The sequence below is a fragment of the Balaenoptera borealis genome (assembly GCF_965194805.1).
Source record: "Balaenoptera borealis genome assembly, chromosome: 11".
NCBI lineage: Eukaryota > Metazoa > Chordata > Mammalia > Artiodactyla > Balaenopteridae > Balaenoptera > Balaenoptera borealis.
In genome coordinates this window covers 3291952-3313341 of record NC_138868.1, presented here as the reverse complement: position 1 = coordinate 3313341, position 21390 = coordinate 3291952, and the positions used below count along the sequence as shown (strand labels likewise).

General features: G+C 49.4%; 1 protein-coding gene across 7 annotated transcripts in view; it reads left to right on the top strand.

The window, feature by feature from the left end:
- Positions 1-21390, top strand: part of PPFIA1 (PTPRF interacting protein alpha 1) — a 93435-nt gene that overhangs the window by 61837 nt on the left and 10208 nt on the right. For 3 of the 7 annotated variants that reach the window (XM_082341864.1, XM_082341865.1, XM_082341867.1), the window contains 7 exons: positions 1162-1393; positions 6946-7082; positions 7899-8071; positions 8474-8567; positions 15511-15592; positions 15685-15885; positions 17990-18016. In XM_082341864.1, coding sequence (XP_082197990.1) covers positions 1162-1393; positions 6946-7082; positions 7899-8071; positions 8474-8567; positions 15511-15592; positions 15685-15885; positions 17990-18016 — 946 coding nt within the window. Of the gene's footprint in view, positions 1-1161; positions 1394-3520; positions 3551-6945; positions 7083-7898; positions 8072-8473; positions 8568-15510; positions 15593-15684; positions 15886-17419; positions 17483-17989; positions 18017-21390 lie in introns of all 7 variants that reach the window. The other 4 variants (XM_082341868.1, XM_082341869.1, XM_082341870.1 and 1 more) reach the window with 3 other exon arrangements.

Below are 21390 nucleotides of genomic sequence, written 5' to 3'. Positions count from 1 at the left end.
TTAAAGAAACAAACACCCCAATCCAAAAATGGGCAGAAGACCTAAATAGACATTTCTCCAAAGAAGACATACAGATGGCCAAGAAGCACATGAAAAGATGCTCAACATCACTAATTATTAGAGAAATGCAAATCAAAACTACAGTGAGATATCACCTCACACCAGTTAGAATGGGCATCATCAGAAAATCTACAAACAACAAATGCTGGAGAGGGTGTGGAGAAAAGGGAACCCTCTTGCACTGTTGGTGGGAATGTAAATTGATACAGCCACTATGGAGAACAATATGGAAGTTCCTTAAAAAACTAAAAGTAGAATTACCATATGACCCAGCAATCCCACTACTGGGCATATACCCAGAGAAAACCGTAATTCAAAAAGACACATGCACCCCAATGTTCATTGCGGCACTATTTACAATAGCCAGGTCATGGAAGCAACCTAAATGCTCATTGACAGACAAATGGATAAAGAAGATGTGGTACATATATACAATGGAATATTACTCAGACATAAAAAGGAACGAAATTGGGTCATTTGTAGAGACATGGATGTACCTAGAGCCTGTCATACAGAGTGAAGTAAGTCAGAAAGAGAAAAACAAATATCGTATATTAACGCATATATGTGCAACCTAGAAAAATGGTACAGATGAACCCGTTTGCAGGGCAGAAGTTGAGACACAGATGTAGAGAACAAACGTATGGACACCAAGGGGGAAAACTGGGGTGGGGTGGGGATGGCGGTGTGCTGAATTGGGCGATTGGGATTGACATGTATACAGTGATGTGTATAAAATTGATGATTGATTAAAAAAAAAAAAAAACTCCAAATTGCTTTGTGAATTGCTTTTTTGATTATATCAGAGTTCCCGATTTCTAGTTGAAAAAATTGATAGACAGGTATGCAGCTTTGCTCTAAAAACAGGGAAGGTAAAAGTTGTAAATTTTAAATATCTCATTATGCAGTGAGAGTTGCCACCCAGCCCCCATCAGAATTTTAGTGTAAATAAGTAAAATCAAACGTGAATGATCGGAAGCAACTTTGTAAGATTCAGTGGTAAGTCGTTAATCGTAATACAGAACACAAACCCAGATTTGTTATCTAGACACGTTCCTCTGTTTTCTGACAAAGGCAGGTGACGGTTTTATTCTGTTTTAGGTTGATACAAGAAGAAAAGGAGAACACGGAGCAGAGGGCGGAGGAGATTGAGAGCAGGGTGGGCAGTGGGAGCTTAGACAGCCTTGGTCGTTTTCGATCAGTGAGCTCCATCCCCCCGTACCCCGCTTCCTCTCGGGCCAGCTCTTCCCCTCCCAGCAGCGGGCGGCCCACCCCTCGAAGGGCTCCGCACAGCCCGGCGAGGGAAGTGGACAGACTCGGCGTCATGACTCTGGTAAGTGTCTGCCTTCTCCCTGCTGCACCCTCCCCCAGCACACCTGGTTTGCTTGCTTGCTTTCTTTGTTGACCTAGAAGAAAATCAGGTACATTTGCTATGCTCAGAGGTTCAAGATTTTTAAAGCCAGCTAGTATTTAATCAGTCTCCCAATGAATGACAAATTAATTTTAATGTTTGGGCGACCAGCTTAGCATGTCATCATGAACTCATCCAAAGTTCTCCTTTGTGTAACATTGGGCATGGCCTCTGCAAGGCACAGCAGCTACAGGAAAGTTTTTGTTTTTCAGGAATAGACAGCTTAGCAAGAGTAAACATAGGCAGCCCTAATGGCATCTCGAAAACTGTACAGAGAGTCAACGCTGTCTTCCTTTACACTAGGGATGCCTCACTGGAGGGGGCAGGGCATGCGGTCAAAACAAAACCAAAAAAGCTAAACTGGTCCTCTTGCTGAGGCACCTGGCCGCGCGCTCACGCCGGCTCTGCGTGTGGAACCAGGTTAAAAGCCAGTGCCCCGCGGCTCCCAGGGAAGCAGACGGGCCTCCTCATGCTTCCTCATCTGGAAATGCGATGACCGTGTGGTGACGGTGTGCAGCTCTAAAGCACACGTTACAACTTTCTTGTGTATGTAGTTTAGGTCTTGTGAGTGCATTGCTGTTTACCACATGAAATCATATTTACAATATTCTACTTTTTAACTGCACTTGTATTATACTTTTTTTCTGTTACCGCCCATTTTCATTTTAGCTGCATTGTTAGCCAGCGTATAATTAAATCAACTATGAATCATTTTAGTGACATGGGAAGTGGTAACTAGTCCATTTTGTGGTATTTTGGCATACTGTTTTTATAATTTACATCATTAGTTAATTAGCTGATATTTAAAACTCTTTGATGATTTCATTTGTGGTTTCATGCTTAATTTCTTTCAGAGAATTTGGAAAAACAGTTCTGTGTATTTTTTTCCTTGTTATATGGTTCTCTGTACTGGCTGACGATGTGTCTGCTTCTGTCATTGGTGTTGATTCCCTGTATCATCCTTTGTTTTATCGTTGTTAATCCAGACCCCAGCCTCCCCACTGCCAAGTCTGTAGTTTACCATCCAGCTCCCCTCCCCGTCCACCCCACTCTGTTATAAGTCCCTTCCACAGCAGCGCTGTGGTCCACAGTGTGTGTCTATGCTTGGTCGTGGCTCTTTAGTGGGGTCTCTGTGTTATCTTCGTTTCTCATTAAACAGTGTTTTTCCCCCGTAGCGGTAAGTGTTATGTAGTGTATCACTGCGTAATAGGTATGGCTGCAGGCCTGATGTAGATGGATCAGAGTGTTTTCGCTCACACTGTACAGCATGCGTGTAATTCACAAGTGAGGTGTTGCTTATGTAAAGAAATGACCCATTAAGTGTAGAATTAATGGACTCTTTGACACAACGTACTTTCTGGTTTTGGTGCTTGTATTATTTAAGACGGTAAATCTCATCGGCTTATTAAACATGCACAGTTAATGTCTTTACTAGACTATTTTTAATTAAATTATCTTCTATAAATCATAAAATGTAAAGACTCTATCTGCTATTATGCTAGCTTTTATTCTTACATATTTTCACAGGGTACCTGCTTTAATCAATAAATTTATTTTGAGAAGTTTTAAATCAAATTCTAGGTAAGGATTTTATGTTAATGTCCAATAGGTGGTTAGATTTGTTCAGTGTTAAAATAGGTATTCCAATTACTTCCTCATCAGTTAGATTGCTATTTTAAAGTATAACATGTTTCTTATTAAGAAAAACTAAGTTATAGAGAAGTTTGGCTTAGAATAGACAACTGTTAGGGCCCTTTGTTATACAGAATGCCATATTATAAGAAACTGAGTATGTTGTAATAGAATTGTATCTTCCTGAGGAATAATTTATAGTGTTTCTCTAGGAAATCTTGAATAGCTTATTATATTTAACTTTTGTGGTCAAAAAAATGTTCTATTTCCAGTTACATTTTCTCTAAATCTTATCTCACTTACATGTGTTCTGTCATTTTCTTTTTAATATATTTGCCTGTACTGATCCTTGAATTTTTAACTTCAAAGTGTGCAGTAAATCTGGTTTCTCTTCATTTCTTTGCATGCATCTGTCAGCCTAGTGATTTAAGGAAACATCGTAGAAAGGTAAAATATTTAGTAATTTAGCATGCCTTTGTTTCTTTGTGAAGTATTGAAGAGTCCCTGTCGTTTTACGTGAATGAACACTATGTGGTTGTGTACTGGTGAATGATTGACGTTTTAATGGAAGTGTTGAAACTCACCCTCCACTTAACATATGCTGCTGGTTCCGCTGGAAATAGGTCGTTCACTGGGACAAATGTAAGAGTTTGCCTTTCTCCCGCTTGTTTGCCTTCTAATTGTTGCACGCTTATTTATGATAGACATAGTGTTTTTTATTTTTTGTTACTATTTTTAAATTTTATTTATTTATTTGTTTATTTCCTTATTTATTTTTGGCTGTGCTGCGAGGCTTGCGGGATCTTAGTTCCCCAACCAGGGATCGAACTCGGGCCCCAGGCGGCGAGAGCGCTGAGTCCTTAACCACTCTACCGCCAGGGAATTCCCCGTAGTGTTTTTTAAAAAGAAATGATGGAAGCGGAGCCATAGATGCTAGATTTGGGGGAAAGCAATTTTAACAGTCACAGGTAGTAGCGTTCGGTAGGCTGTTCCTTTGTGCCAGGCATCGTGCTGAATGCTTTACGAGTTTGTTCCCTAATCCCACAAACACCCACGTGAGGTCCAGGTGCTGTTGTTATCCCCATTCAACAGACGTGGACGCCGAGGCTTAGAGAGGCCAGGCGCTGTGCCCAGGCTCGCACAGTCCGTCAGCAGCGCAGCGTGGATTTGTCTGATTTCAGAACCTGGACCCTCAGCCCCGGCGCCGTGCGGCCCGCTTTTCCACCAGGAGCTCTTGTCTCCTTCACAGCAGTCCTGACGGAGGGCGCTCGGGGCTTCTTCCTCTCAGATAACCCTGGACTGAGCCCCCGTTCTTGGAGGGAGTACGGTTGCTGAGGGCCGGATCTGTTGACCACGATGCCTCCCTCCCTCTCAGGCTCACAGCCCCCCGAGCGTGCGCTCACCGCGCAGCCCTGCAGGACGCGGGCAGCCGTCCTGCGGCCCAGCCCCCCAGCGCACCAGAGCCCCCCTGCCAGGCCACAGCAGCGCGGCAGTTTAAAGTCCCGGCGCTGTCACCGATTGGTTGTGACCTGGGTGAGCCGCTCATCCGCTCTGTGCCCGGCTTTGCCCGCCTGTTAAGTGAGGACAACGAGAGACCCGTGCCCCTCGGGGTGACCGCGCCCTGCTGCCCGTGCACAGTCCCCAGGCCGGCAGCGAGACGCAGTTGTGCTGTGTACGTTGGTAGTTTTCTCGCTGGCAAGACTTTCTCAGTAAAGGTAGCAGCCTGTTGATTACATCCCGGCCGGGTGGCCTGGTCTGTTGCGTGTGGTAGCTTGAGCTCGCTGACTGGCTACTTAGGGGGGCTTGTTCTAGGTTTGGCGTCTGTGTGCCCAGAACCAGCCTCCGGCGGACCTGTCTCCTCCTCCGCGTCACTGGTGGATGCCGAGATGCCTGCCCGGCTTGTGTGCAGCCGCCCGTCCTAGTCACGTGGGCGCAGTGGGGTGGGCTCTCATCCCGGGGGAGGGGCCGTCCTAGTCACGTGGGCGCGGTGGGGTGGGCTCTCATCCCGGGGGAGGTGCAGTCCTAGTCACATGGGCGCAGTGGGGTGGGCTCTCATCCCGGGGGAGGGGCCGTCCTAGTCACGTGGGCGCGGTGGGGTGGGCTCTCATCCCGGGGGAGGTGCAGTCCTAGTCACATGGGCGCAGTGGGGTGGGCTCTCATCCCGGGGGAGGGGCCGTCCTAGCCACGTGGGCGCGGTGGGGTGGGCTCTCTCCCCGGGGGAGGGGCCGTCCTAGCCACGTGGGCGCGGTGGGGTGGGCTCTCTCCCCGGGGGAGGGGCCGTCCTAGCCACGTGGGCGCGGTGGGGTGGGCTCTCTTCCCGGGGGAGGGGCCGTCCTAGTCACGTGGGCGCGGTGGGGTGGGCTCTCTCCCCGGGGGAGGGGCCGTCCTAGTCACGTGGGCGCGGTGGGGTGGGCTCTCTCCCCGGGGGAGGGGCGTCCTAGTCACGTGGGCGCGGTGGGGTGGGCTCTCTCCCCGGGGGAGGGGCGTCCTAGTCACGTGGGCGCGGTGGGGTGGGCTCTCTTCCCGGGGGAGGGGCTGTCCTAGTCACGTGGGCGCGGGGGGGTGGGCTCTCTCCCCGGGGGAGGGGCGTCCTAGTCACGTGGGCGCGGGGGGGGTGGGCTCTCTCCCCAGGGGGCAGTCCTAGTCACGTGGGCACGGGGGGGGTGGGCTCTCTTCCCGGGGGAGGTGCGGGGGGAGAGGCAGGCAGGCTGGGTGGGCCCGGAGCGCTTCCTTAGGAAGAGGCCCTTGGGAAGGCGCTTGTCGTGTCAGCTGGGCTTCAAAGCAGCGGTTTGTCTCCACGGAGTCCATAGTCAGCTCAGACCTGCGTCACTTCCCTGACCTGTTTGATTTTTATAAAGGATTGTTTTAACTTGAATTTGAGATCGATCCCTGTTAAGTTTCACACTGATGATTTCTAGCCTTTCTAGCCTTTTGCTGTCTGATGACTGTAATTAGAAATCAGGAGAGGACACAGAGTTTATCCAGCTGTCGCTTAAATGAGTTCAGCTGTATTTTGCCCTGGGTCACTTTGTTGTCACCAAGCCACTGAGGGGCTGCAGTGGATCAATATTCTTTACAGAATCCCGTTAAAAAGGCACAGGTCGGTTGCTCACGTCTCATTGTTTATACAAATGCTTGCCGTGCATGTTTCATAAAATCTAACCTGGCTTAACCACAAAACCGAAATTTATAAGGGAGATCTGCCTGGAACCTGAAGGGGTTAATCTGTTCCCCATACCGTAACCACCACCCTGCTTCCCATACTCACATCCCATGACAAGCCAAAAAGCTGGGAGTCTGGAAGAGATGACCTTTTGATGAAGACCTGGAACAAGCTATTTCCTTTTTCCTCTCAAGCAGAAAGGTCTGGACAGGTTTGCCTGAGAGGCTTCTTACCCTTGCTCGTGTCTCTGTTGGACGGCATCAGGAGATGAACACAGGCGCCCTCTTCGTCGGGGCGGTTACTGCCACGCGTGGTTCATGGTGGTGCCTTCAGGCGGGGCTCAGCTCTCTGCTGCCCCTGCGGGGCCGTCCGGGTGGCCTGGATGCTGGGGACGGCAGGCCACGGGAGGCCCCCGTCCGGTCGGGTCTCCGCGCTCATGCGGGTGCAGGCCGGCGGGAGTCGGCTCTGCTCTGTGCTCCCTCTGCTGACAGCCTTGCTCCTCATGAACAAGACAGCCCTTTAAGACGGCATTAGGCTAGAGCAAGCCTTTTTGTACAGGCAGAAAGCATAGCTAATAGGTTTTCAAATAAGTTTCTGGTTACAATGTAAAGTCTCCGTGATTTCCTTTATTCGTCACGGTCTGTTGTCACCTAGTTTTACACTTATCTCAATCCCACAGCTGCCAGCTTCACGAGAAGAGGTACGAGACGACAAGACGACCATCAAATGTGAGACCTCGCCCCCCTCCTCCCCGCGGTCCCTTCGGCTGGAGCGGCTGCACACAGCCAGCCACGAGGACATCAGGGACGCACGCAAGTAAGGGGCCTGCTCTCCTGTTCCACTTCCGGGAAGTCTGTTCATCTTCTCTTGACAAACACGTCAGGATGATGATTTTAAAGAAATACCACTCAGTTCAGCGTGTTTGTTTCAGTGATAGACTTAGGGTGCCGGCCCCTGCTCTGGGCGCTGTAGTGAAATGTGGCAGGAGGTGCCTTCCATTTGGACAGAGTCAGCTTGGCAAGAAAAGAGTTAAGTGATATCAGCAATTTTAGAAACACTTCGTTTCTTCAGATTCTACAGATTAACTCCTTTGGGAACTTTCTTCCTCTTTGGCTGGAGCCTCCGCCCGGCGCGGGCTGTGTTTCTGAGCGTTACTCCTCTGTAGGACGCTCCGTGGCTCTCGGATGCGTTCTCGTCCTTTCCGAGCTGTGAAGTGTCCCACCCCATCCTTCCGTGCTCCCCGAGTGCCCCCTCTCAGGAGACCGGCAGTCACGGTTCTGTGACGCTGGCCTTGGTCAGACCGCCACCTGCTGAGCCCCTGTCCCGAGCCAGGCAGCACTCAACACACGTGCTCCTCTCTCCAGCGCCGCCGCCCACCCGGCGGGGAAGGTCACACTCAGGGTGGCGGGAGGAGCCGCCCTTCCCCTGGGGCCTCTGCGCCTGCCGGGCGGCCACCTGGAGGGGCTCAGGGTGCGCTCTGCCCCGCGTGGTCTGGATCCGGGCCCCGCCCTCTCGGGAGGAGAGCTCGCGTCGGAGCCTCGGCCCCTCGGGGGCAGCTGCCCGTGCAGCAGAGCCTGCGCCTCTTGAGCGCAGCGAGGCCCCCCCGTTAAAGGTCGTTTTCTGTCCCCAAAGCTCGACAGGCTCGCAGGACGGCCCCGCGAGCAACCCCAGCAGTAGCAACAGCAGCCAGGACTCGCTGCACAAAGCCCCCAAGAAGAAGGGCATCAAGTCCTCTATCGGCCGCTTGTTCGGCAAGAAAGAGAAGGGCCGACCTGGAGCCCTTGGCAAGGAATCGCTGGGACAAGGTGGGTGGTTTCCAGCCAACTCTTCAGTGTTCGGAGCGTGCAGGGGGCTGCACGTGCCCCTCCGCGCGCCCCTCCGCCACCTGTCGCCACCGCGTGCTTCCTCTCACACGAGCTGGGTGTCCTCCGGGTCTGTTTCCCCAGTGGGTCCCCACACGGCCCAGAGAGCACGGAGCATCTCCCAGGCGTCAGCCTTACTGCCTCTTGAGCGTTTTCGTGTGTGTGTGTGTGTGTGTGCGTGTGTGTGTGTGTGTGCGTGTATGCGTGCGTGCCATCTGGTCGGAAAGTTCGCCTTTAGAATTTTCTTCACTCTCCCTACAAAAGCTCCTCCACCTGTTTACAGAAACACCTAACTCGGCCGTGTTGATTTTCTCTCAATATTTCGACCACTCTGCTTCCTCGTAGCTGTTATTTCAGAGACAGAAAACTCATCTCAAGATGCCTTGGGACTCAGCAAATTGGGAGGACAGGCTGAAAAAAATCGTAAACTTCAAAAAAAGTAAGGTTTTTGTTTTTTGTCGATCTCACTGAACAATTTTCAGTTGTTCCTGATTTTTAACTAATGTTTATTGATTAAATGTGATATCCAGCTCTGTATATATATTATCTTCTGAAAGCTTAACCCAAAGCCTTTATTAAACCGCACTTCCCGGAGGACTTACAACATCTGTGAATTTGGGAAGGACTCGCGCATGGGTTCCTAGCCCACTTTGCAGAGTTCCCTGGCGAGGACACGGCGTGGGGCCGAGTCGCGCTCAGCCGCAGAGCGTTCGTGTCTGAATGCCGGCTCCTGCACAAGTCAGCTCTGGGGCATTGGGAAACGTGGCTTTCCTGTGCTTCAGTTTTCTCGTCTGTGAGATGGGAGTCCTAGTAGTACATACCCCATGGGGCCTTTACGAGCGTTAGCTGTACAGATACGTCTACGTATACGTACACGAGGCTTCTTAAACAGTGCTGGCACTGGGGAGGACGCACGTGTAACCGCAGCCACTGCGGGGACTTGCCACCGGTGTTCAGAGGCTTGCTGCTCGCACTAGCGGTCAGTCAGGAAGGTGCCACTTACCGTGTTGCCTTTTTTTCCCTCCGCTGGTAGATTTTGTGTTTTTATCTTAAACAGACTCTCAGTTTTGCAATCTTATTAAATTTTAATTCTGAGTTGTCCTGATTCTGAAAATAAGCAATAACAGTAGGGGTGGTTTTCTACAAAGGAGCTCAGGCGTTGTGATGCCCCAGGATAGGCACAGAGGCACATAGCGTGTGCACGTGTCTCTGGGTCCAGGGACGTTTTCTGACCCAGGACGGGTTGTGTGTCGGGTGACCACATCCCAAACCAGCGCTAAGTATATGACCTGGATAGGCGGAGACTGTCCCAGTGAACTGACAAGTGGGAAATAAGACGGAACACTTTGTAGTCTCGGGTGAGCACGAACCTGAGAGTGGGGAAGGTGGTGATAAGGTGGTAATACTGGCCCTTGAGACAGGGGGAAGCTGGGTGGGCTCTGTGATAAATCTGACGATGGGGAAGGTCATCTGGCCACTGTCAAGCACCTTGAGAAACCAACACTGGTCTGGAATCCGGGGCCTGCAGGCACTGACCCCAGGACCACCCTTGAGCCCACGGGGACCCTCTCCACTAGAGGCCAGTTTGCCTTTAGCCCCTCAAGTTGCCTGTTGATTTTTCTTTTGTGAAATCTGCCTCATTTTAGCTCTCTTCTCAGAAGTCACAGTTATCTTGCCTGGCATGGTGTTGATTGCGTTCCGGGAGAAGTGCTGTCCGCTCGGTCATTGCTCACGACACCGCAGGAACACTCGGTCTTTGGCTCCCCGGAAGTGGAAATCTGTAGAAACCACTCAGCAGCAAAAGCTGATTTGAGCGTTGCTGTCTTTGAACTGTAGAGAGTGTTGTACCCGAACTCAAGTAATTGCCGTTCGCTTATGGGGACTTAACGTCAGAGCCTTTTGCCCTTCTGGAGTCATGCCAGGACACTTCTGTGCCCTAGATTCTGCTGGGGCGTTTCATCTCACATGCTCCCGCTCAGCTGCGAGAGACCAGTAGGGGTTATGGCTGTGCCGCCCAGCCCTCCCACCCTCTGCTCCTGAGCGTTCGTGTTTCACGTAGCGTCAAGCGTAGTATGAATTGACCAAAATGCGCCACTGTGTTTTCTCCACTTGTCCTGTAATTCTCAGGAGGAAGTCGAGTGGTGGGCTGCCTGTGGCAGACGTCGCTGGGTTACTTGCCCGGCGTGTGATGCAGGTCCGTGCGCTGGGGTGTGTGTCTGCTAGGCGGGGTCCTCTGGAGCTGGGGTGTTCGGGCGGAACTTCTGACTCTGTGTTACCGTGGCTGAGCGTGCACGAGCAGGTGTGCTCCGCTCCATCGTCACGCGCGGCAAGTTCTAACGTGTGCTGGCAACTTAGAGAGCGATGCAGAGTCCGAAGATCTGACTGCAGTGGGTAATTTTAGTTCTGTCAGTTAACCAGAGATACAATTGACTTTAGGGAGAATGCTTTATTTATAAATGTGAAAAAAGTATTTTAGCTTTCCAGAAAAAATATTGTTTGAATATAGTTTAACATTTATGGCATTATCTATGGGAGAATCAAAACACGCTTGTCAGAAATATTTTCTTTTTATTAAGCCCCAATTTATCTCAGAGGTGCTCTTTTAACTGCTAAATTTACACAGCCAGTGCGTCCACTTTTTTAGAGAATTTTCAAGATTTGGTGAAGATGAGACTTTCAGGTTTCATGAAAGCTACATGAGAGAGCACGGCGGGCACACTTGGTGCTGGACATGCCTGGTGAGGCGTGGAGGCTGCAGCTGTCGTGGAAGTCGGCGTCCCTGACCGTCCACGCGGTGGCCTGGGCTCTAGACGGGCTCCCCGTGTGCGGGCACTTGCCCAAAGGCGTTTCAACTCGACCTCGTTAATAAGGACCTGGTGCTTTAAATGCTGTCTTTCCACCTCCCCTTGGTTGACGCTGTCGTGCGCTCACAGGGGAAGCTGAGTTGTCGGGTTTGCTGTGCTGTGTGTGTCCTGAAACCTTCCGCGTTGCCCGTCGCCCGCTACAGGCTCTGAGCTGCACTGCTTTTGACGGGAAGCAGCACCGCAGTCCTCCTGCCCGGGCCTCTCTCCGGCCCTGCGCCGGCCTGCGCGGCTGCGTCAGTGAAGTGGAGCCCAGTGAGCCTTTGTAGGAGGTGCCGGGGTGTGCAGAGTGTCAGTCTCAGAGAAATGAGGCCCTGTCTGTCTGGGTGATGCCACTCACATGGTGTTTGATCAGCAGAAGCTCACACAACCATCTTGTTACGAAAGACAGCTTGACCGTGGTGCTTCTGTCCTAATTGAAAACGCACGTTGTCATTCACATATGACATGACCTTTCTCTCATAGGCGTGTCTGTTCCCCATAGAATTCAGCGTATTTCTGAACGTCTTTCTCCTGTGACTCTAATTCTGAGGTTAGGAAGTGTGCCACATCATTCGACTACTAGAGCAGGTATTTAATAAATCCCGCTTGGGGTCTAGAATTTGATCCTTGAGGGGGCAGATCAAGTCCCAGCCGAGTAGCCCCGCCCGCGTGGCCCGAGCCGGGTGGGCACGTGCTGACCTCGTCCCAGCTGGCCCGCAGGGGAGGCAGCCCCCTCGGGCTCGTGTCCGCAGTCCTCTCTGTACACTGAGGTCACAGATGAGAGTGAGACAGTGACAGCAGAGAGCGATGCAGAGGAAGGAAGTCAGTCCCAGCAGAAGCGGAGCGAGTCCTGTGTTTGCCTCTGGACCGTGGCTCGGGGCCGCGGGATCTCGGCAGATGGCACCCCCCTCGTTCCCGCAGGGTGCTGGCTTGTAGCTCAGCTTCTTCAGAACAGAGCTGGGTGCTTTGGGCGGATTTAAGGCATTTGGAGTCCTGTCGCCTTAATGCTCGTGTTTTAGGCTTGGGAGCTAATGACCGGAAGATTTCTTGTTTTCTAGAAGACTGACCTGTGAAGGAATACCTCCTTCCCTTGCAGTTAACTTAGCTGAGGACTAAAGCCTGTCATGTTTATTTTGGTAGCTGCTGTAAAGAAGGAAGAAAAGACGGTTCTGTTGATTATTAGAAAGTGGTCATGTGGGTGCATGGGCGAGTTGGTCGGCTCTACTTCGCATTTATTTATTTCTTTGTTCTTGATGTCAGTACTTTTTTTTTTTTTTAAAGAAACACATTTGTTCCTAACTGAAGGACTGAAAAGATTTTATTCTGCCACTCAACAGTTTTTTAAATACCATTTTTTGTCATAAAGTCTTTTTCTCTTGGCCTTTTGTTACCGATATTCCATTAGCAGAGACCAGGCGTTCTACTTCTGGCAGAGGATTTATCGATAGCTTCCCAAATAGTCTCCAAATAGCTGCTTTCATCTCCTGGTTTCTCAGACTGTATATGATGGGATTCAGTGAGGGACACAAAACCGTGTGTGCCATGGCAGGCCCCAAATCTCGAACAGATAAAATGTCAGCAGTTGGTCGTGAGGCAGCCAAGAGCCCTGTGGTGCAGGAGAGCGTGCCAGAGAGAGGCAGTCGTGGGAGCAGGTGGGCCTCCCCTGAAGGGGGGTGTGAGCGTTCCCAGTTGAGAAGAACCGGAAACAGGAGAGAGTAGAAACAGAGGATCCCAGGGCACGTGGCATGTCGTTCGGAGCAGTCGCAGGTTCTGTCGGCAGCAGGCAGCAGTGGGCTCCTAGATGGAGTGGGAGAGGAGCAGTGATTTGTTCTGTGCCCCACGGGCGGAGGGGCGGGGGTGGGGGCCCTGCAGCTGATGCCCGCCTGCGGGTGTGCTTCCCCCAGCGCGGGACGGGCGCCTCGTGGGGGAGGGGGCTTGTGCTCCCAGGCCCTGGGCCGCCTCGCAGGGGAAGGCGCCCCGGGCGGCAGACCGAGACCTGGGCCGGCCACCCGGCCGGGGCCTCCTCGCCCTCTCGCTGGCTTCCCGCGTCTCTCAGCCGCGTTGTCCTGCCTCCGTCACCATATCCCAGTGTCATCAGGGCGCTGGACGGGAGCTCTAAAATCCCAGAAATACATCCATAGTAGAAAAGGTTTTTTATGAAAGCAAACGACTCTTGCCTGGAAAAGAGTCAGAACGATGTGCACCAATCTCCAGGTAATGGAATCAGTGGACTCTTTGTAACCCTAAATTTCTTGTCTACAGTGAATATCTGTTGCATATTAAAAAATGAGGTCTCTGGCAAAGTGCCAAGGATTCAGTACCTGTTTGGCTCCCTTCAGAGCGTGGGGTTCTGAAAGCCCCCGGCCCAGTGGGTGCCGCCCCGCCCCCTCCTGGCCAGCCTGGCCGTCCAGGGACCACACTCTAGAGCTCAGGCTGTCCCTGGGTGACCTGCCCAGGACTTGTTTGCATCGCAGAGGCTCGTATGGCTCCCGTGAATGTTTGCATAAGGTGTAGCTGCTGTCTTTGAGGAGGCGTCATCTTTAGGGAACAGGAAGTAGCATTTGATTCAGGGCGCTGATGGCTCATTCTGCCCGACAAGACCCTTCTTGCCCCCATTACTCCTTCCAGCGTTGGGATCCTGTGTCAAGATGATCACAATCTCACGTGGACTCAGTTTTTGTTTTTAATTTATGAATAGCTTTGTTTGTTTTAATTTAAAATGTTTACCATTTTTTTTTACTGTGCTTGAGCTATTAAGATATGTGTTGTGTTCTCTCGTATAATTATTCCTGGATAATACAGTATTTACTATTCCCAGGAAACCTAAGGTTGACTTAAAGGAACACTTACTTGAAATTTTATGTGAAACATTTTGAGCTTTAATTGTACATAGACTTCACAGTCTTAAGTCTAATGCTACTTGAATATAATGAAAAGCCGCTATGTTTCTTTAGGGAGTTCCCTGGCGGTCCAGTGGTCAGGACTCCGCGCTTTCACTGCGGTGGCCAGGTTCAGTCCCTGGTTGGGGGACTAAGATCCCACAAGACGTGCAGCGTGGCCAAAAAAAGAGAAAGAGAGAAAGAAAGAAAAGCCACTAAGTATCTTTAGAAATAAAAGATTCCGTGGTGTGATCTGCAGAAATTATTACAGAAAAATAACTAAGAACGACCTAGGAATTTTGCAGTGACTCAGGGATGTCCAGTCAGGTAAATGGACCTGTCCTTTCCACTCCAGTCCCATCTTCTCTCCTAGACTTTTCATTTTTAAACTAATTAGTGACTTTCAGAAAGGTTTGTAAGTACATAACTCAAAGAAGTACAATAAGGTTCATAAAGCTTCTTGTGTTATCATTTACATTAGGGTGTTATCCATAGACAAAATCATTTTAAAAGATGTTAACATTATGGTTTGGGCATTTTAAAGTCAGGCACACAGAACATTTCTGCTCCCATAAAGCAGCGGTCCCCAACCTTTTTGGCACCAGGGACTGGTTTCGTGGAAGACAATCTTTCCACAGGCCGGGGGGGCCGGGCAGGGGGATGGTGGTTCAGGCCGCAGTGCGAACGATGTGGAGCGGCAGATGCAGCTTCGCTCGCTCCCCAGCCGCTCACCTCCTGCCGTGCGGCCGGTTCCTAACAGGCCACGGACCGGTACCGGTCCACATCCCGGGGGTTGGGGAGCCCTGCCGTAAAGGATCCCAGGACTCCTCGCTGCCTCCTGCCCTGGGGCAGTTGGCATTGCCATCAGGATCATAGGCTCACGGCCTGCCTTGTGTGCACTGGTAGAGGTTGTTGGCATTTAAATTTTCTGGATGTGAAGCTTGTGGGTTAAACCAAAGGATGACCCGGGAATTCCCTGGTGGTCCAGTGGTTAGGACTCTGCCCTTCCACTGCAGGGGGCCCAGGTTTGATCCTTGATCGGGGAACTGGGATCCCATAAACCGCGCAGCGCAGCCAAAAAATAATAAATAACCCCCCCTCAAAAAAAAGATGACCCAATATCTTAATTTAGCAGATACCTACTTAGCTAAATAGCAGTGCAGAATAGAAACAGCCAAAGTCCAGCCCTTTCCTTGCTAGCTATATTAGAGCGTTATTAGTGTTAAAGTCTGCATTGTTCTCTGTGTTTTGTTGTGAATGTTGAGCGTTTCTGGAGCTCTCTGAGGCAGGCTCCTCTGTTCAGACCCAGGTATGGTTTCCTCTTCCTACACATTCGTCCTCCTTGCTTACAAAGGGATGCGTGATTATGTTTCGTGTTGAGTAGCCTACCTTGGATATGAAGACTCTGCTGGGTCTTTTAAAGTTGGTAGTAATTCTTTAATCCTGGAAGGAGACGATTCCATAGAGAATCGTGGAGGGTTTTTCAGCATTTCATTACTCAGGCGTTCAGTGTGATGTGTTCCAAACTACCCTTCAGTGGATGGTTTAGAAGGTTGAAGGACAGTGAGATGTGTGGCATCACACTTTGGGGGTTTATAAAGAGGACACTTTGCCTGTGTGTAGTGTGGCTCTTGAAGGTCTGAACATCTGTCACCTGTAGGCATGAATTGCTCGAAGAAGCCCGAAGACAAGGCTTACCCTTTGCCCAGTGGGACGGGCCGACTGTTGTCGTCTGGCTGGAGGTGCGTATGCCCCTCTCCGAATCCTGGCCGAGTGTGTGAGCCCACCCGTACGCCACGCGTAACCTTCTGGCCCCCGTGTCTCCCGTCTCCAGCTCTGGGTCGGGATGCCGGCCTGGTACGTGGCTGCTTGCCGAGCCAACGTGAAGAGCGGGGCCATCATGTCCGCCCTGTCGGACACGGAGATCCAGCGCGAGATCGGCATCAGCAACCCTCTGCACCGGCTGAAGCTGAGGCTGGCGATTCAGGAGATCATGTCCCTGACAAGTCCGTCAGCCCCTCCTACGTCAAGAACGGTACGTTTCTGTAAAAAGAGTTCATCCCCTATGCGTGTTGCTTCCGCAGTTCTTTATAAACACATCCAGTGTTCCAGTTTAAAGGTTTAGCATTCAAAGACATGACAACTTTTAATTTGCGGCAATTGGCTTGTTAAAAGATACGTCATTAAATACTTTTATAACAGCTTGGCTACAGTGGCATTGTAATATAGAAATGGGAGTCTTTGAAAACGTAAAAAAGTAATCATCACAAATTTAAATATGAATTTAAAGAAAGTGAAGGAGAAAAAGCTTAGACCCCAGGTTGCATTGTAAGCAGTGGTTCCCGCGTTTGCCTTGTCCGGCCTGTTGGCGCTTTCCCTTTGGGGAGCTGTAGACCCTGGGATTTTAAGAGCCCGTGATCTGCGGTGCGCTCCAAGTGGTGTCTGTGCCCATCCAGTTTTGCTCCATGTGGGAAGACCTTGGAAGTCCTTCCAGAGGGTCCTCCTAGTTGAAAGAGTCAGACACTAACGTAATGAAAACGTGAATTATAATTGGGAGATCAGGGCGGGCCAGCTCTTCATTTCTCCAGGGCAGACTCTGTACACCGGCTCAGTTCCCACTCTGCTTTCAGTCTGTCTGCTCCGGACAGAAAAACTGGTGCGGAAACTAAGCCTCACAGACGTGCTTCCTCTGAGTAGCAGGTCAGCGCCCGATTCAGGGCTCACAGTTACTTTACACGAAAAGCGTGAAAGCTTTTCTGTTCGCTTGTCTTCCGTTGTTTCTCAGTGGGGGCGTCGTGGTGATGACAGTGGCCCGTGTCCTCACCTCTTGCACAGGCGCGCGTGATCTCAGTGTATCTGGTCTGCTCTGTGCCCAGGTGTTTCACCAGAGTCGCCTTTTCAGAAATGAAGGTGCTGGGGGTTTTCCCGCAGTTTTTATCGAGTATCTCGGTAAAGGGAGCGTCTCATGAGTTGAGTTTAATGGACGGTGAAGACGAACAGGCCTCCCGTGAGGAACCTGCCCACCGTTAGGCGGGGGCACCGCCCGCGGGGGCTCGGCCGTCTCGGGGCTGCGGGGACGCCCGGCGGTGCCGTCACTGGGACTCCGGCGGCCCCGCGCCCCGCCTCTGACAGAGGCCCGGTCACCAGCGGCCGCCTGCTCACAACCGTCTCCCCAGAGCCCGAAGCCGGACTTCGTCCTGTTCTTTGTTGTGCTTTGACTGGGTGAGACCGTCTTAAGTACAACGGCTTAACAGTTCCTCGAGAATCATTCGCCACTTTCAGAAGCACGCAGTGTGTTCCCTGCTCTTCAGATGCCACGTAGCTCAGGTGTCAGCGTGGCACAGGAGGCTCTAGGGCTGTCCTCCTCAAGAAGGCGGCGTCCTGCCCGGAGAAGGGCGAGCGCGGTGAGCGCCCGTGTCTCCCTGTGGGCGGCTAAGACGGGGGGGTGGGTGGGGACGGCCTCTGCCCCACCCGCTCCCCTCCCGTGCCCTGGCTGACGTGTCTGCCGCCTTTCCCCTCTGTCACCGCTGCCCTTGCCCTGGATGTGGCCGGTCACGGGGTGCCCCTAGACCACAGGAAATGTCTGGTTAACACACGAGGAGATGGAGACGCTCACGGCCACGCCCCAGACGGTCAGTCCCGCCCCGTGCTCACCCCCACCCCCGCCCCTCCCCGGGCAGCCCCACCGCAGGTTGGCGCCGTTCTTGGCCTTTCTGTGGAAAACAGAAATGTCGCTTTACGTTCGATTGTTCTGGATAAGTATTTCCTTTAGGTATTAGTTAAATGTGTGAAACACAATCCATATTTCATCTTATTTTATATTTTTTTCAGGAACTTAAAGTTGGTAGACTTGCTCCATGTAGAATAGACTTAATTGCTGTCTTCTTTAGGGGAGACCTCAGTTCAGCCCTCTGGCCCTAGTCTTCTCCTCTTCTGGTTGTGCTTGCCGTGGGAGGTCCGCTCCTTGCATGAGACACGGGAATTGTTGGTTTTGCATGAGTTTTGCATGATGCTTTGATTCTGTGACCCTTTTCGCCCAGTTAAGCTGCACCTCCCCTGCAAAGTTAATTTGCTTGCGTCACTAAGCTCACCAATACTAATAGTTATGTTCTTTTGCATCCCTAACCACGTAACATCAGGAAGATGAGGAGGGAAGCTGGGCTCAGGTTGGAGACTTTCTATAATGTATTCTTCACTATATGTACAGCAACAAAAAGAATTGGAGTATGAAAACTTGTAATTTACTTTTCTTGACGTTTTTAACTTCTTGACATAGAATATTGTTAATGATTTGAAAGCATTAGCCAAAGAAAGCACAGGATTAAAGAGTACGTCTCATGGACAATTTTGAACATTTCTTGTGTGGTGCCCTCATAGCTAATTCTCATTAACATAAATTACTTTGTTTGACACGTGGTCTTTGCTACAAAGCCCTGTGGCTTCCGCAGCTCCTGAGATGATGTATTTCAGTCCCTGGTGGGGGTAGCGTTAGTTACAAGATCTACTGATGAGAAAATCGTGTTCTAATAAATTTCCAACACAAGAGTCGCGTAGAGACTCTACCTGTGCCGGCATTTACTACAGGGTGTCCTAATACAGTGTTGTTCCAAAGGCTTTCTTACCGATGGGATTCTCAGAAATTGAGCCCATTCTCGCTTAACGTACGTGTTGAATTGTTAGGTCCCCAGATCAACTCCAGAAAAGCTCTGTCACAGCTGTTTTGCAGCTTTACGTTGAGACCCGTTGATTAAAATCAGTGATTTCCCTACGTGTGATCCCACCGACATTGCCCTGTGACTCGCGACAAGTCGAAGCCTGCCGGGTGTGGCTGGAGTTTCCCTGAGGCGCTCACCAGTGGCACCTGTTCACGGACCTTGAGAGGATAACTGTTTAACCAGAAAGTCAAAGGAGTTTTAAATCAGAATTTTCCTGATCACAGGTTGTTGGTTGAAACACCTGCTTCCCTCTATTTGTACTCCTGAAATAAAGCCAATTATATCACTTTTTAACAGAAGAGGAAAAGCTATAATATGATTCTGTGAGCTCCACCCCCCCCATTTAGGTGTTCTGTGCCACTACTCCAGATAAATATCCTCATTAATTTTTTAACCTAGTCACTAATGACTATCAGTGAATTTGAAAGAGTGCATTTCATAATTACTTAAGCATCAGTATATTTTACACTAAGAAGCAGAACTTGGTGAGCACTTGAATATAAAATTCCCTGCGTCATGGGGCACGAAGTGTAAATTAAATAAGCTGGATGTTTGCTTTTCGCAATGGAAATATAAACGAGGATGAGCCCTGCCGATGACACCAGCATTGCCAACGTTCAGTCCTCAGCGTAAGCAAGGACCGCTTTCACTCCACCCCTCTCCCAGAGGAGAGGAAAGCAAAGAGGCTTCCTGGTGTCCGTGAATCTGCCAGGGGCACATGGCGTACAGTGCATATTCCCTGTGGTATTAGCACAGTGACCAACTCCTAACCCAAGGGGAAGTTTGAGGTGCCCTTGGGCACTCAGGGGAAGAAGACATCAAGGTGTTGTCAAAGCTTTGGATGCCTTCATTTAGGAAGTAGCATCACCCAGCTGTCCACGCGAGACTACGCTGCCCACCGGTGGTACAGGATCGAACAGGACAGCTGCATCCGTGCCGTCACTCTCACCTTGTACAGAGTTCAGAAAACTGATTTGTATGTGGTCGTTTCAGTGATGGAAAAATAGACCCTATAGAGTCTCTTCTATCCCAAATGTCCTCTGATCATGAGAGAGCCCCATTGTGTGCTTTTTTTCAGAGGCTGTGATGACAGCCTAGGAGGTGTGGGTCTCCCTGGGATCGAGCCTGATTTTCCCAGAAACCTACATTATCGACCATTTAGGTGTGACTAGAGTACCTAAGGAGTAAACAAAGATACGGAAGCTTCTGCTTCCATGGAATTCTCTGTTTAGAAATGTCTTTGCATCTTGTGTCTCTTTAAGAATACATAATCCGCAAGCAGGAAAATAATACCAGATATTCATGCTGTAAGTGTCAGGCTTATGAGATGAGAGTTGGGTTTGAAAGAGTGAAAAAACATGATACTGTGATGATGTCCCAAAAATGTTTGATGTTTATCTCCACTCACGACTATTTATAGAATTTTTTTTTTCTATTAGAAACATTTTTTTTTTCTATTAGAATTTGAGTGTTCTTGCTGGAGTCTGAGTCATTCCTTCCAGCTTCGTTGGTATAAATAATAGATTAGAGCCCATATTTTTGAGACAGACCATGGTGGTAGTCGAGAGATACTATTTCCGAGGATTCCATAAGGTACAGAATTCCTCTGAATATACCTTAGTCTTCTTGGACTGAAGAACATCAAGTACCTTTCTTTGGTATGTGTGTATATACATATAATGTGTTTATTTTTCATTGTGCAGACCTTGCACATATTCTGTTAGATTTATCCCTGAGGATTTCATGGGTTTTGATGATGTTATTATAAGTGGTACTTTTTAAAATTTCAATTTCCAGTTTATTTCTAGTATTTACAAGTATTGTGCGTTTTTATATGTTGACCTTGTATCCTGCAACTTTGCTAATAAACTCATTTTTATTCTTGTAACTGTTTTGCAGATTCATTTTCGACATTAATAACCAGGTCATCTGCAAATACCGTTTTATTGCTTTTCCAATTCATATGATTTTGATTTCTTTTTTCTTGTCTTATTACAGTGGCTAGGAGTTCCAATACAGTGTTGAATAAAAGTTGTGAGTGCAGACATCCTTGCTTTGTTCCTGATCTTAGGGAGAATGCATTGTATGTTGTCAGCTCTACGTTTTTTGTAGATGCTCTTTCTATGAGGTTGAGGCAGTTTTCTTCCATTCCTAGATTGCTGAGATTTCCGTGTATAAATGATGAATATTGTCAGATGCCTTTTGTTTGTCTTTCGAGATGATATTATGGTTTTTCTTTTCAGTCCATTGATACAGTGAATTTCATTGGTTTTTTAAATGTTGACCCAACCTTACGTTCTTGGGATAAACCCTACTTGTCATGATACCCTGTTCGTTTAATTGATTATTGATTTCCTGATACTTTGTTAAGGAATTCTGCTTCTGTGTCTCTGAGGGATATTGGTTTGTAGTTTTCTTATTATATGTTTCTCTGGTTTAGGTATCAAGATAATTCTGGCCTCGTAGAATGAGTTAGGCGTTTTTTTCTTCACTATTTTGGAATAGTTTGTGTAGAATTGGTATTTTTTTCATAAATGCTTGATAGGATTCACTAGTGAAGCCATTTAGGGTAGAGATTTTATGTGTGTGCGTGTATGGATGGGTAGGAAGGTTCATAACTACAAATACGAGTTTTAATAGATTCAGGTTATCTGTTTCTTACTGAGTGGCTTTCATAAATTGTGTCTTTCTAGAAAGTAGACTATTTTATGTAAGTTGCTTAAAGTTGTTCACAGTTTACCCTTGTTGCTATCCTTTCAGTGTCTATAGGATCTGTACTGATGTCCCCTCTTTCATTCTTGATATTGGTGGTTTATGTCTTCTCT